Genomic DNA, 14,137 nt, shown 5'->3' with positions numbered 1-14,137 from the left:
GCCACCAAACAAAAATATATAGCTTACAAGTCCATATCGTTAATAGTCCATGAATCGGAGTTATATGCAGTGGCAATATAGCCTCCAAATATCGGCAGTCCTGTGTGGTGTCTGCCACAAGAAGTGAGTCAGCGAAGTGTGACGCCAGCTTCCCCCCTTTTAAGACAAGGTGCCACTCCCCCAGACTAATGATGTCATAAGCGTACACCCCTACCAACCTGTAGCCAAGCCATATGTAAGGTCCAGTCAGCGTTACAGTCCCGGAACGCATGCTGTGATCCCCCTATGCCACCATGCTGTCAGCGTCTCGGCTCCGCAAACCGGAAGTGCCGGCGCCATTTTGGATGCACCACTTCTGGTGCGCCACTAGTGCGGTGCGTTTCAGAGGTGGAACGCATACCTCAGGCGCCGATTGATGATGAGTTACCCCAGAACCGGAAGTGCCGGCGCCATATTAGAAGCGCCGTTTAGACAACCACGGTAATATAAATGACAGAGTGCCGCTACACATGTGTTGCCATGACGACATATACAAGACACGGTACCCCATACCTAGAGGCAGATGATGCAAAATAAAGTCTCAAAATGCGAGTCTATAGCACTCCCAAAAATAGGACGCATAATCTGGGCACAGTATAATACCAAAGTGCCGTTTCATCAGTGTAGCCATGGCAACACCCGTAATATAATACCCCATATCCATGGATATACGTTGGCAGATGCAGTCCCATAAAGTCTATAACCACACGTAAACATTGAGATATGCCCATGCTTAGTGGACCGATATTCTACCTATACGCCACAAAGGATATCATATAGTATGTATGAGAGGCTGTACTAGTCAGATGGCGCATCCAAAATGGCGCCGGCACTTCCGGTTTGCAGAGCCGAGACGCTGACAGCATGGTGGCATAGGGGGATCACAGCATGCGTTCCGGGACTGTAACGCTGACTGGACCTTACATATGGCTTGGCTACAGGTTGGTAGGGGTGTACGCTTATGACATCATTAGTCTGGGGGAGTGGCACCTTGTCTTAAAAGGGGGGAAGCTGGCGTCACACTTCGCTGACTCACTTCTTGTGGCAGACACCACACAGGACTGCCGATATTTGGAGGCTATATTGCCACTGCATATAACTCCGATTCATGGACTATTAACGATATGGACTTGTAAGCTATATATTTTTGTTTATAAGGAAAGGTTACGTTTTATCCTATTGGGTTTTTGATCTTCTAGCTGTTTTTCTGTCATTTACCCTAAGAGTAGTGCAACGGTTGGGTATTTCTAGCCGCAGCTGCTTCATTATAAGTGCCAGAATAGGCGCATCTTACAGATGTGCCTTTTCTGGGGTAGCTGGGGGCAGATGTTTTTAGCCGGGGGGGGGGGGGGCAATATCCCCTCTAGGCTATCAAAATCTGCCCTCAGTCACTGGCTTTCCCATTCTGGCGGAGAAAATTGCACAGGAGACCACGCCATTTTTTTCCGTGATTTAACCCTTTATTTTAACACCTACAACTCCCACATTTTGCGCACAGACACTTGTAACATTATTAGGGAGGAATATGTAAATAAGGGATATGAAATGGCTTACTGTATGTAAACCATGTCTCATATCCTGTCGGGTTTGATAAGGAGATAGCAAAAACTGACAATTGAATTACCATCTTTTATGCTATCTAGCTCTGTATGAAATATAAATATACATATATATGTGTCTCACTGACATATATATACAGTTAGGGCCAGAAATATTTGGACAGTGACACAATTTTCGCGAGTTGGGCTCTGCATGCCACCACATTGGATTTGAAATGAAACCTCTACAACAGAATTCAAGTGCAGATTGTAACGTTTAATTTGAAGAGTTGAACAAAAATATCTGATAGAAAATGTAGGAATTGTACACATTTCTTTACAAACACTCCACATTTTAGGAGGTCAAAAGTAATTGGACAAATAAACATAACCCAAACAAAATATTTTTATTTTCAATATTTTGTTGCAAATCCTTTGGAGGCAATCACTGCCTTAAGTCTGGAACCCATGGACATCACCAAACGCTGGGTTTCCTCCTTCTTAATGCTTTGCCAGGCCTTTACAGCCGCAGCCTTCAGGTAACATAGTAACATAGTTAGTAAGGCCGAAAAAAGACATTTGTCCATCCAGTTCAGCCTATATTCCATCATAATAAATCCCCAGATCTACGTCCTTCTACAGAACCTAATTGTATGATACAATATTGTTCTGCTCCAGGAAGACATCCAGGCCTCTCTTGAACCCCTCGACTGAGTTCGCCATCACCACCTCCTCAGGCAAGCAATTCCAGATTCTCACTGCCCTAACAGTAAAGAATCCTCTTCTATGTTGGTGGAAAAACCTTCTCTCCTCCAGACGCAAAGAATGCCCCCTTGTGCCCGTCACCTTCCTTGGTATAAACAGATCCTCAGCGAGATATTTGTATTGTCCCCTTATATACTTATACATGGTTATTAGATCGCCCCTCAGTCGTCTTTTTTCTAGACTAAATAATCCTAATTTCGCTAATCTATCTGGGTATTGTAGTTCTCCCATCCCCTTTATTAATTTTGTTGCCCTCCTTTGTACTCTCTCTAGTTCCATTATATCCTTCCTGAGCACCGGTGCCCAAAACTGGACACAGTACTCCATGTGCGGTCTAACTAGGGATTTGTACAGAGGCAGTATAATGCTCTCATCATGTGTATCCAGACCTCTTTTAATGCACCCCATGATCCTGTTTGCCTTGGCAGCTGCTGCCTGGCACTGGCTGCTCCAGGTAAGTTTATCATTAACTAGGATCCCCAAGTCCTTCTCCCTGTCAGATTTACCCAGTGGTTTCCCATTCAGTGTGTAATGGTGACATTGATTCCTTCTTCCCATGTGTATAACCTTACATTTATCATTGTTAAACCTCATCTGCCACCTTTCAGCCCAAGTTTCCAACTTATCCAGATCCATCTGTAGCAGAATACTATCTTCTCTTGTATTAACTGCTTTACATAGTTTTGTATCATCTGCAAATATCGATATTTTACTGTGTAAACCTTCTACCAGATCATTAATGAATATGTTGAAGAGAACAGGTCCCAATACTGACCCCTGCGGTACCCCACTGGTCACAGCGACCCAGTTAGAGACTATACCATTTATAACCACCCTCTGCTTTCTATCACTAAGCCAGTTACTAACCCATTTACACACAATTTCCCCCAGACCAAGCATTCTCATTTTGTGTACCAACCTCTTGTGCGGCACGGTATCAAACGCTTTGGAAAAATCGAGATATACCACGTCCAATGACTCACCGTGGTCCAGCCTATAGCTTACCTCTTCATAAAAACTGATTAGATTGGTTTGACAGGAGCGACAAGGTCTTGCTTGTTTGTGGGTCTTTCCGTCTTAAGTCTGGATTTGAGCAAGTGAAATGCATGCTCAATTGGGTTTAGATCTGGAGATTGACTTGGCCATTGCAGAATGTTCCACTTTTTGGCACTCATGAACTCCTGGGTAGCTTTGGCTGTATGCTTGGGGTCATTGTCCATCTGTACTATGAAGCGCCGTCCAATCAACTTTGCAGCATTTGGCTGAATCTGGGCTGAAAGTATATCCCGGTACACTTCAGAATTCATCCGGCTACTCTTGTCTGCTCTTATGTCATCAATAAACACAAGTGACCCAGTGCCATTGAAAGCCATGCATGCCCATGCCATCACGTTGCCTCCACCATGTTTTACAGAGGATGTGGTGTGCCTTGGATCATGTGCCGTTCCCTTTCTTCTCCAAACTTTTTTCTTCCCATCATTCTGGTACAGGTTGATCTTTGTCTCATCTGTCCATAGAATACTTTTCCAGAACTGAGCTGGCTTCTTGAGGTGTTTTTCTGCAAATTTAACTCTGGCCTGTCTATTTTTGGTATTGATGAATGGTTTGCATCTAGATGTGAACCCTTTGTATTTACTGTCATGGAGTCTTCTCTTTACTGTTGACTTAGAGACAGATACACCTACTTCACTGAGAGTGTTCTGGACTTCAGTTGATGTTGTGAACGGGTTCTTCTTCACCAAATTAAGTATGCGGCGATCATCCACCACTGTTGTCATCCGTGGACGCCCAGGCCTTTTTGAGTTCCCAAGCTCACCAGTCAATTCCTTTTTTCTCAGAATGTACCCAACTGTTGATTTTGCTACTCCAAGCATGTCTGCTATCTCTCTGATGGATTTTTTTCTTTTTTTTCAGTCTCAGGATGTTCTGCTTCACCTCAATTGAGAGTTCCTTTGACCGCATGTTGTCTGCTCACAGCAACAGCTTCCAAATGCAAAACCACACACCTGGAATCCACCCCTGACCTTTTAACTACTTCATTGATTACAGGTTAACGAGGGAGACGCCTTCAGAGTTAATTGCAGCCCTTAGAGTCCATTGTCCAATTACTTTTGGTCCCTTGAAAAAGAGGACGCTATGCATTACAGAGCTATAATTCCTAAACCCTTTCTCCGATTTCGATGTGGAAACTATCATATTGCAGCTGGGAGTGTGCACTTTCAGCCCATATTATATATATAATTGTATTTCTGAACATGTTTTTGTAAACAGCTAAAATAACAAAACTTGTGTCACTGTCCAAATATTTCTGGCCCTAACTGTATATCTATATATATATATATGTAGGTATATGTATATATATATATATATATACTATATAATTGTCTAAGGGTCACTTCCGTCTGTCTGTCTGTCACGGATATTCATTGGTCGCGGCCTCTGTCTGTCATGGAAATCCAAGTCGCTGATTGGTCGTGGCAAAACGCCCACGACCATTACCACGACCAATCAGCGATGGGCGCAGTCTGGCGGCAACATGGCTGCTCCTTCCTCCCCGCAGTCAGTGCCCGCTTCATACTCCCCTCCAGTCAGCGCTCACAAAGGGTTAATGGCAGTGTTAATGGACCGCGTTATGCCGCGGTGTAACACACTCCATTAACGCTGCTATTAACCCTGTGTGACCAACTTTTTTACTATTGATGCTGCCTATGCAGCATCAATAGTAAAAAGATCTAATGTTAAAAATAATAAAAAAAATAAAAAATCATCATACACTCACTGTATATAAGCTTTCACGAATATTTGAGCCTATGGATCCATTCTGCATGCATGCTGCATGTCATATGTCGTCTCATGTTGCATGCTGTTGCATGTCGCAAGCTGCCGCATGTTGTCGTATGTTGTATGCCGCATGTTGTTGCATGTTACATGACGCATGATGTTGCATGTCGCATGGCACATGTTGCTGCATGTCAAAGCAAACAGGTGACCGACAGCACTCAATTATACGGGCGCTCGATCCATATCCAGGGACCCTCCTGGGTAACACGTCAATATCCTCACAAAGGAACAGCGCTCCACCGGGTGTAATAATCCAAAAGAAAACTTTATTCAGCCATATAACATCAGCAACGTTTCGACCATATGCTGGTCTTTTTCAACCGGTGGAGCGCTGTTCCTTTGTGAGGATAATGTTGCTGCATGTCGTCACATGGTGCATGTTGTCGCATGTCGCTGCATGTGGTCACATGTTGTTGCATGTCGCATGTTGTTGCATGTCGCATGTTGTCGCATGGTGCATGTTGTTGCATGTCGCATCTTGTATGTCGTCACATGTTGTTGCATGTCGCATGCTGTTGCATGTTGCATGTCGTCGCATGTCGCATGCTGTTGCATGTCGCATCTTGTTGCATGTCATCGTATGTTGCATGTCATCGCATGTCGCATGCTGTTGCATGTCGTCACATGTCACATGTTGTTGTATGTCACATGTCGCATGTTGTTGCATGTCGCATGTTGCTGCATGTCGTTGCATGGTGCATGTTGTCGCATGTCGTTGCATGTTGCGTGTCGCATGTTGTCGCATGCTGTCACATGTCGCATATTCTTGCATGTCGCATGTCACATGTTGTTGCATGTCGCATGACGCATATTGTCGCATGTAGTTGCATGTCGTCACATGACGCATATTGTCGCATGTAGTTGCATGTTGTCGCATTTTGCATGTCGTCGCATGTTGCGTGTCACATGTTGCATGTCGCATGTTGCTGCATGTCACATGTTGTCGCATGTTGCATGTCGCATGTTGTTTTTTGTGGTTGCATGTCGCATGTTGTATGTCGCACGCCGCATGTTGTATGTTGCATATCACATGGCACATGTTGTATGTCACATGGTGCATGTCGCATGTAGTATGTTGCATGTCACATGTGGTATGTTGCAAGTCGTATATCGCTGGGTGTATATCACAGTGTGTATGTCGCAGGGTGTATGTTGTATGTTGTAGGGTGTATGTTGTATGTAATCTGCTGTTAGATAGATGAGATAGATAAATAGATAGAAAGAAGGAATAAGAAAGTTAGAAGGAATACCATAGATAGAATGAGATAGATAGCTGTAAAGAAATAGATAGATACGATAGATAGATAGATAGATAGATAGATAGATAGATAGATAGATAGATAGATAGATAGATAGATAGATAAGCAATTTTGTTACAAAACTTCCGCTAGCAGTTCTGGATGGGAAAAGTTTACCGGCGTCCAGGACAACACTATTTGCATATCCAGACTTCCAGGGGACACAGGTTACAGTGGAAAACCGCGCATGCGCAATGATGTATTGTATACTTTGCCAACAGTTGGACAATACATACTGCGCATGCACTAGAGCTGAATGCACTGCGCAACTGCAAAAAAAGAGCGCGATCTGTGCTATTCACAGATCGAGTTACGTCAGGCACGCCGAGGAGCGGGAGGAGAAACAGCAATTTCACAACGCCCATTTGACCGGACCAGCGTGATTGACAGCCGAAAACGGCAGGTTTACTAAGGTATTTTGGTAGCACAGATGGGGAATCAGGGGACAATAAAGGCACTATTGTAAAGCACAGCTCAGGCCCTATTGAACGCTATTTTTATCTCATATTGAAAAAACGGGGTGACAGGTTCCCTTTAATGTGTTTTTTTGTGGCACCAGGAAAAATGGCATGATTCTCGTAAAAAATTATTTACAGCTGTGAACTAGGAGTGAGGAATGCGTCCAGCGGCGATCTCCATGATGTCCCCGTGTCATTTGAACAGTGTTTTCATCATTTTCAGATGTTTTTACATTGGGCTCGTTGCTCTGGTCGAGTACCGGAGTATTCAATTTACTCGATCCGAGCAACGAGCACCCGAGCAGTTTAGTGTTCGCTCATCACTAGTGTTAAATCTTAAAATCTTTAAAATACCACCCTTTTCCTTTCAAAAGTGGGTACTTTAAGGAATCTAAGGTTTAACATATATTTAGGTTTGTTTCACACATATTTCTTTACTCCTTGTTTCCATCTTTGTTACTTTGTGGCTTTGCTGCCTTCAGTCTGAATCGTCAATGTGCACATTCCAATAAGAACAAAGAAAACCACTGAATTAATAGGTGTGTCCAAACTTGATCAGTACTGTATTTTTTTTTTAATTTCCAAAGGGATGATAAGTTTCATTGCCCTCTGTTGCCTAAAATGGATATTTGTTAACTAAATTTTTGCTGGCATTTGAAGAGCTAAGATTTTTCATCTCTTCAGTTTTTGTAGACACCTTTGTATACTGATGTAGGTAAAAGTGAAACGCACATATTGACCTGTTGAGCCACAACCCTTTTTGGGCATTATTTGCAAAATGTACATTATAGTAAAGTGCTATATGACTATGTGACTATGTGAATGTGCTAGTTGCCTGTTTTGAGGAAAATTCTCATTATGTGGGCATGCTATCACTTTTGTGTATGTCGAATATGGAACACATATCTTAGCAGTGATAAATTTACCCCGTTCACGTTCACTACTCAATGGATGTGCATTCCACATGTATAAAGTAAGTGTCACGGCCACTCCTTCCGCTCATTCTTACCCGCTGCGGCGCGCTCCTCCTGCAGGCGAGCGTCCTCTCCTTCAATCTCTGCTCTCTGGTTCTCGTCGGGTGCGCGTGCGCACCACCCACTCCAGCACTTCCTCTTTCTGATTTGCAGGTGCTCTGTATCTCCTCTCTGTGATCCTGGAGGACTGTGACCTGGAAGTCCTCCAGCACTCCATGTATATAAGGTGATTCCTTCCTCTGCTCCTTGCCTGTCTGTCATTTGTGCTTCTGTGACTCAGGTCCACCATTGTCTTTGCACTGCCTGTTCTGAGTCTCCGCTCTGTCCAGCTAGTTCAGCTTCTCTGCCTTCCCAGGCTTCCTTGTCTCCTCATCCTGTCCAGTCCTCCCAGTGTCCTCTCCGTACTATGTAGTCTGGAGTCTCTGTCCTGTCCCGCTTCCTTTGTGTCTTCCCCTTCGCAGTTCTCCTTTGGTCTCACCGGTTCCCAGCTCTTACCTAACTGTACTTCCTACTACCTGTCTCCGGGTTCCAGCTTCTGCTGCAATAGTCTCCCTTGGGTCTGCCCCTAACGCTCCTTGTATAGGGGGTGGTCTACCTGGTCAGCTCACCCTTGGGAGGTTCGTTGTCGTGGATCTGCGGGTCCACCCCAGGTATTCCAATAGGACTGCATTCGGATGACATCTGAGTGCAGTCTGATTCTCACAGTAAGTACAAGAGCAGGTGCTGGCTGTGTTATACAGCAGAGACTTAAAGGGGTATTCCCATCTCCAGTTTCCTATCCTAATATAAAGCAGGTGTAATAATAATTCTAGTTGGCCTGTGCTAAATTTTCGCACATTGGTTGTGGGGGGCACAGGCAATTTCAGAAAAATCAGGCTGGTCAAATGTTAATGTATTTAATGAGATGATAAACACAGAGAGGTATTTATATATGTGGATTGGTAATACAATAAATTGGTTTGATAAGTAGAGGCTAAAAAAAGTCTAGAGGTTGTGGTGCCACCTGCAGGTTATTGTTTTTTTTCTGCAGATTTCTGAAAATGAATGTTTAAGCTGAATTTATTGATCAAATTGTGAATGTGTGGTTTGTTTGTGTCTTTTCTTGCTGAAGGGGGCAAGTTTTCCTTTCAAGTGGTGTATTATTTGTGTGTGTGGGGCGAAGTAATGACCGAAAAAGCAGTGCATGTTTACAAATTTGTTTCCATATGTGACTCACCATTTGTGTGTGTGTAGGGTGAAGTAATCACTGAAAAAGCAGTGCATGTTTACAAATTTGTTTCCATATGTGACTCACCATTTGTGTGTGTGTAGGGTGAAGTAATCACTGAAAAAGCAGTGCATGTTTACAAATGTGTTTGCATATCTGACTCACATGCAGTGAAGTGTGCAATCCTCGAATTTGCCTGAAATAGGCTGGGCAAGCACTTCGGCAAGCTGGAAAGACCCCAAGGCAAATGCCACTTGCAGGTAATTTGACCTTTGAAATGGTGTATCATTTGTGTGTGTCGGTGGAGTATAAACGGAGCAAGTGTGCAATTGAATAGGTAGTGCATGTTTACAAATGTGCAAGAGCAGAAAAGATGCAGCAATGTGGATCTGTGGACAAAGTTCATGGGACAGGCAGGTACAGGAGGAATGCTGGGAAGGACATGTTTACAAATGTGTTTGCACATGTGACTCACCTGCAGTGAAGTGTGCAGCCCTCAATATGCCTGAAATAGGCTGGGCAAGGAGTTCGGCAAGCTGGAAAGCCCCCAAGGCAAATGTTAGGATTTGTTTGTGATGTCTGTAAGCAGCTTTGGGGTAGTGTGCTTTGGGGTAGTGTGGTGCCACCTGCAGGTCATTTTTCCTTACTGCAGGTTTATGAATATTAATGTTTAAACTGTATTTTGTGATCACACCGTGGATCTGTGGTTTGTTTGGCTATTTTCTTGCTGAAGGGGGCAAGTTTACCTTTCAAATGGTGTATCATTTGTGTGTGTGGGTGCAGTATGAACGGAGATAAAAAAGTAATCACCGAAAAAGAGTGTTTAGAAATAATATAGAAGGATTAGCAAATAGCTTCAATTCAAAATGTAGTATAGTTCTTCTGACTCTCTATGTCGCTCACCCCATGTGCAGGGCATTACAGTAGCTTAGGTATCCATGGTTATGAACTGTCACTATATGAGTGGTCATAACCATGGATACCTACTGAAATGTCAATGTAATTTAAAGGGAACCTGTCACCTGAATTTGGCGGGACTGGTTTTGGGTCATATGGGCGGAGTTTTCAGGTGTTTGATACACCCTTTCCTTACCCGCTGGCTGCATGCTGGCTGCAATATTGGATTGAAGTTCATTCTCTGTCCTCCATAGTACACTCCTGCACAAGGCAAGATTGCTTTGCGCAGGCATGTACTACGGAGGACATAGAATGAACTTCAATCCAATATTGCAGCCAGCATGCAGCCAGCGGGTAAGGAAAGGGTGAATCAAACACCCGAAAACTCCGCCCATATGACCCAAAACCAGTCCCGCCAAATTCAGGTGACAGAGTCCCTTTAAACTATTTAAAACAAGTTCAAGTACCCTAAGGAGACTAATTAAAATTTGGTTAAAATATACATTTTTTTTAAATATAGAAACTTCCCCCCAGAATACAAAGTTGAAATCACCCCTTTTTCCTGAAGTGTAAATGACAAAATGTTAAAAAAAGTGACATATTTGGTACAATTATTCAAAGTAATAAAATAATAATAATATAACAGTACACACTATCGACGGCTAAACAGAAAAAGATTATACAGCAGAATCGCTCTTTTTGTTCTATTCACCTTTAAAAAGTGAAATAAAAAGTGACCTTGGTAGCCAAAGTGATTATGTGATTTGGATCTGATTAGGATTTATCAGATATTATATCAGTATCATATTAGAACAGTGATCAATAGGACCTGCTAGGGTCAGTCCACATTGAGCGGGGGCGCCACTTGCCTTTATCAATAGGGTGCCAACCTCTGCAGCCAGGTACTCATATTCCCTAGGAATATACAGGGAGAGACAGAAATACCCTATACACCCAATTATGTTTTTTGGGGGCATTGTCTGACAATCTATTTCTGTGGTGAATTAACTAACTCTCTATTGAGGTTATTCTTTTTTTAAGTATATATTTTTTAACGAAACTATTAAAAGTTACATTTTAGAAATTATTCTTTCTGTAAGTCATTAATTAAATAATTACCCTATATTTTTGTAAGTCAAAAAAAGTCGTATTTACCCTTGAAGTGGTAACAATAAAAACTATAGGATAAATATATAAAAATAAAAACTCTACGCTAGCATCGAACTCTAACAATTGAAAACTAAAATGTGATAGCTCTCAGAATATTTCAACACAAATTTTATGCATGTTTTTTATTATTTTTTTTGTATAGTAAAAATTTTGACTTATAGAACAAATTTACTGTGCCATTTTTACCACAAGGTGAACATTGTTGAAACAAAACCAAAAAGATGTGAAATTGCTGTTTTTTTTTTTGTTTGAAATCACCAGTTGGAATGTTTTCACGTTTTTCAGTACATTCGTTTTTATGGCTACATCATAAAAAGTTAATGAAAAACTTGTATCTGTTACTGTTATTAAGTATGTGTAACGGATCCCAGATAAAAGAAAAAAGGATTTTTTTGACTAGTCTCCTCAAGAGAGAATTAAGTAGTTTACTAAACTGTTTCATAACCTTTTTTTCTTGTGGTACACTAATATACACCAGCCAGATGGAACGCCAAAAAGACAATTGTTTGGCCTCTGTCTAATGAACCCCTCTGGACACAACTAGCTCGTACGTCAGGAACTTTCCTGGCATAAACACTTAGGAAAACAACGTGTCATGTGAACAGACCCCAAACTAAGTAATCGGTTTGAGCTAAACCCAGGCTCATATGTTTATCAAAAATTTTATGCCAATACCTTGTGGCAAAAATTTCGAAGCAATGTGTTTTTACGACAACACCTAGAAGATAGCTGACGACTGAACGATTGTCTGATCTCTATCTAGATAGCTTTACTGACAATGATACTTTCTGTCAACTGATACTCACAAGTAAGCCTCCGCCAATCAGTCCTGGAAGCCACCATTCATAACATGAAATTGGACTATAGAAGAGTCTGCCATCTTCTACGTAATCGGCAACCATTGGAGTCAAATTAAGTGCGATAGCCAACAAAGCCAACGCCAACAGAAAGAATCCATTGCAGGACGACCATTTTTCTGTGCAAGTCATGTTGTTAGAGAGCGAACTAGCTATAAGTGAAGACTTAAAAGTATCAGTGCTTCATAAAGAGTAAAGTTAAAGTTTACCAGGGGAAATAAAAACATTAATAAAAATGATTAACAGGCTAAAGTCCACACAAAGGAGGAAGCAAATTACAAATAATTACAAAATGCCTTTGTGCCATTAAGTCATAAAAAGGTACCTTGTTTTCTTATTGTTATAGAATATTAACCCGCTTTATTTATTATGATTTGCTTATATAGCACCGGCACTTTACAGACATCATCATCACTGTCCCCATTGGAGCTCATAATCTACATTCCCTATCAGTATGTGTTTGGGTGTTGGGAAGACTCAGAGGAAGCTCCCGCAATCACGGGGAGAACATACAAAACTCCCTGCAGATGTTGTATTTGGTGCGATTCAAACCCTGGACCCCCAAGGCTGCAAAGCCGCAATGCTAACCCCTGACACACCTTGCTGCTTTATTATAATAATATAATAATAATAATTTTTATTTATATAGCGCCAACATATTCCGCAGCGCTTTACAAATTATAGACGGGAATTGTACAGACAATAGACATTACAGCATAACAGAAATATAGTTCAATACAGATACCAGGAGGAATGAGAGCCCTGCTCGCAAGCTTACAGACTATGAGGAAAAGGGGAGACACAGGAGGTGGATGGTAACAATTGCTTAACCCCTTCAAGACCCAGCCTATTTTGACCTTAAAGACCTTGCCGTTTTTTGCAATTCTGACCAGTGTCCCTTTATGAGGTAATAACTCAGGAACGCTTCAACGGATCCTAGCGGTTCTGAGATTGTTTTTTGTGACATATTGGGCTTCATGTTAGTGGTAAATTTAGGTCAATAAATTCTGCATTTATTTGTGATAAACACGGAAATTTGGCGAAAATTTTGAAAATTTCGCAATTTTCACATTTTGAATTTTTATTCTGTTAAACCAGAGAGATATGTGACACAAAATAGTTAATAAATAACATTTCCCACATGTTTACTTTACATCAGCACAATTTTGGAAACAAAATTTTTTTTTGTTAGGAAGTTATAAGGGTTAAAATTTGACCAGCGATTTGTCATTTTTACAACGAAATTTACAAAACCATTTTTTTTAGGGACCACCTCACATTTGAAGTCAGTTTGAGGGGTCTATATGGCTGAAAATACCCAAAAGTGACACCATTCTAAAAACTGCACCCCTCAAGGTACTCAAAACCACATTCAAGAAGTTTATTAACCCTTCAGGTGCTTCACAGCAGCAGAAGCAACATGGAAGGAAAAAATGAACATTTAACTTTTTAGTCACAAAAATTATCTTTTAGCAACAATTTTTTTATTTTCCCAATGGTAAAAGGAGAAACTGAACCATGAAAGTTGTTGTCCAATTTGTCCTGAGTACGCTGATACCTCATATGTGGGGGTAAACCACTGTTTGGGCGCACGGCAGGGCTTGGAAGGGAAGGAGCGCCATTTGACTTTTTGAATCAAAAATTGGCTCCACTCTTTAGCGGACACCATGTCACGTTTGGAGAGCCCCCGTGTGCCTAAAAATTGGAGCTCCCCCACAAGTGACCCCATTTTGGAAACTAGACGCCCCAAGGAACTTATCTAGATGCATAGTGAGCACTTTGAACCCCCAGGTGCTTCACAAATTGATCCGTAAAAATGAAAAAGTACTTTTTTTTCACAAAAAAATTCTTTTAGCCTCAATTTTTTCATTTTCACATGGGCAACAGGATAAAATGGATCCTAAAATGTGTTGGGCAATTTCTCCTGAGTACACCAATACCTCACATGTGGGGGTAAACCACTGTTTGGGTACATGGTAAGGCTCGGAAGGGAAGGAGCGCCATTTGACTTTTTGAATGAAAAATTATTTCCATCGTTAGCGGACACCATGTCGCGTTTGGATAGCTCCTGTGTGCCTAAACATTGGCGCTCC

The 14,137-nt window shown here is 41.8% G+C and overlaps 1 protein-coding gene across 1 annotated transcript in view; it reads right to left on the bottom strand.

Annotated features, from left to right (window-relative positions):
• Nucleotides 1–12,203, bottom strand: part of LOC138638496 (transmembrane 4 L6 family member 20-like) — a 60,376-nt gene extending 48,173 nt beyond the window's left edge. The window contains exon 1 of the mRNA XM_069727837.1: nucleotides 11,994–12,203. Coding sequence (XP_069583938.1) covers nucleotides 11,994–12,176 — 183 coding nt within the window. The 5' untranslated portion in view covers nucleotides 12,177–12,203. The remainder of the gene's footprint in view (nucleotides 1–11,993) is intronic.
• Between the last annotated feature and the right edge of the window lie 1,934 nt (nucleotides 12,204–14,137).

This window comes from Ranitomeya imitator, chromosome 5 (assembly GCF_032444005.1).
Source record: "Ranitomeya imitator isolate aRanImi1 chromosome 5, aRanImi1.pri, whole genome shotgun sequence".
NCBI lineage: Eukaryota > Metazoa > Chordata > Amphibia > Anura > Dendrobatidae > Ranitomeya > Ranitomeya imitator.
The sequence above is the reverse complement of the archived record's forward strand: the minus strand, read 5'-3'. Positions and strand labels throughout refer to the sequence as shown.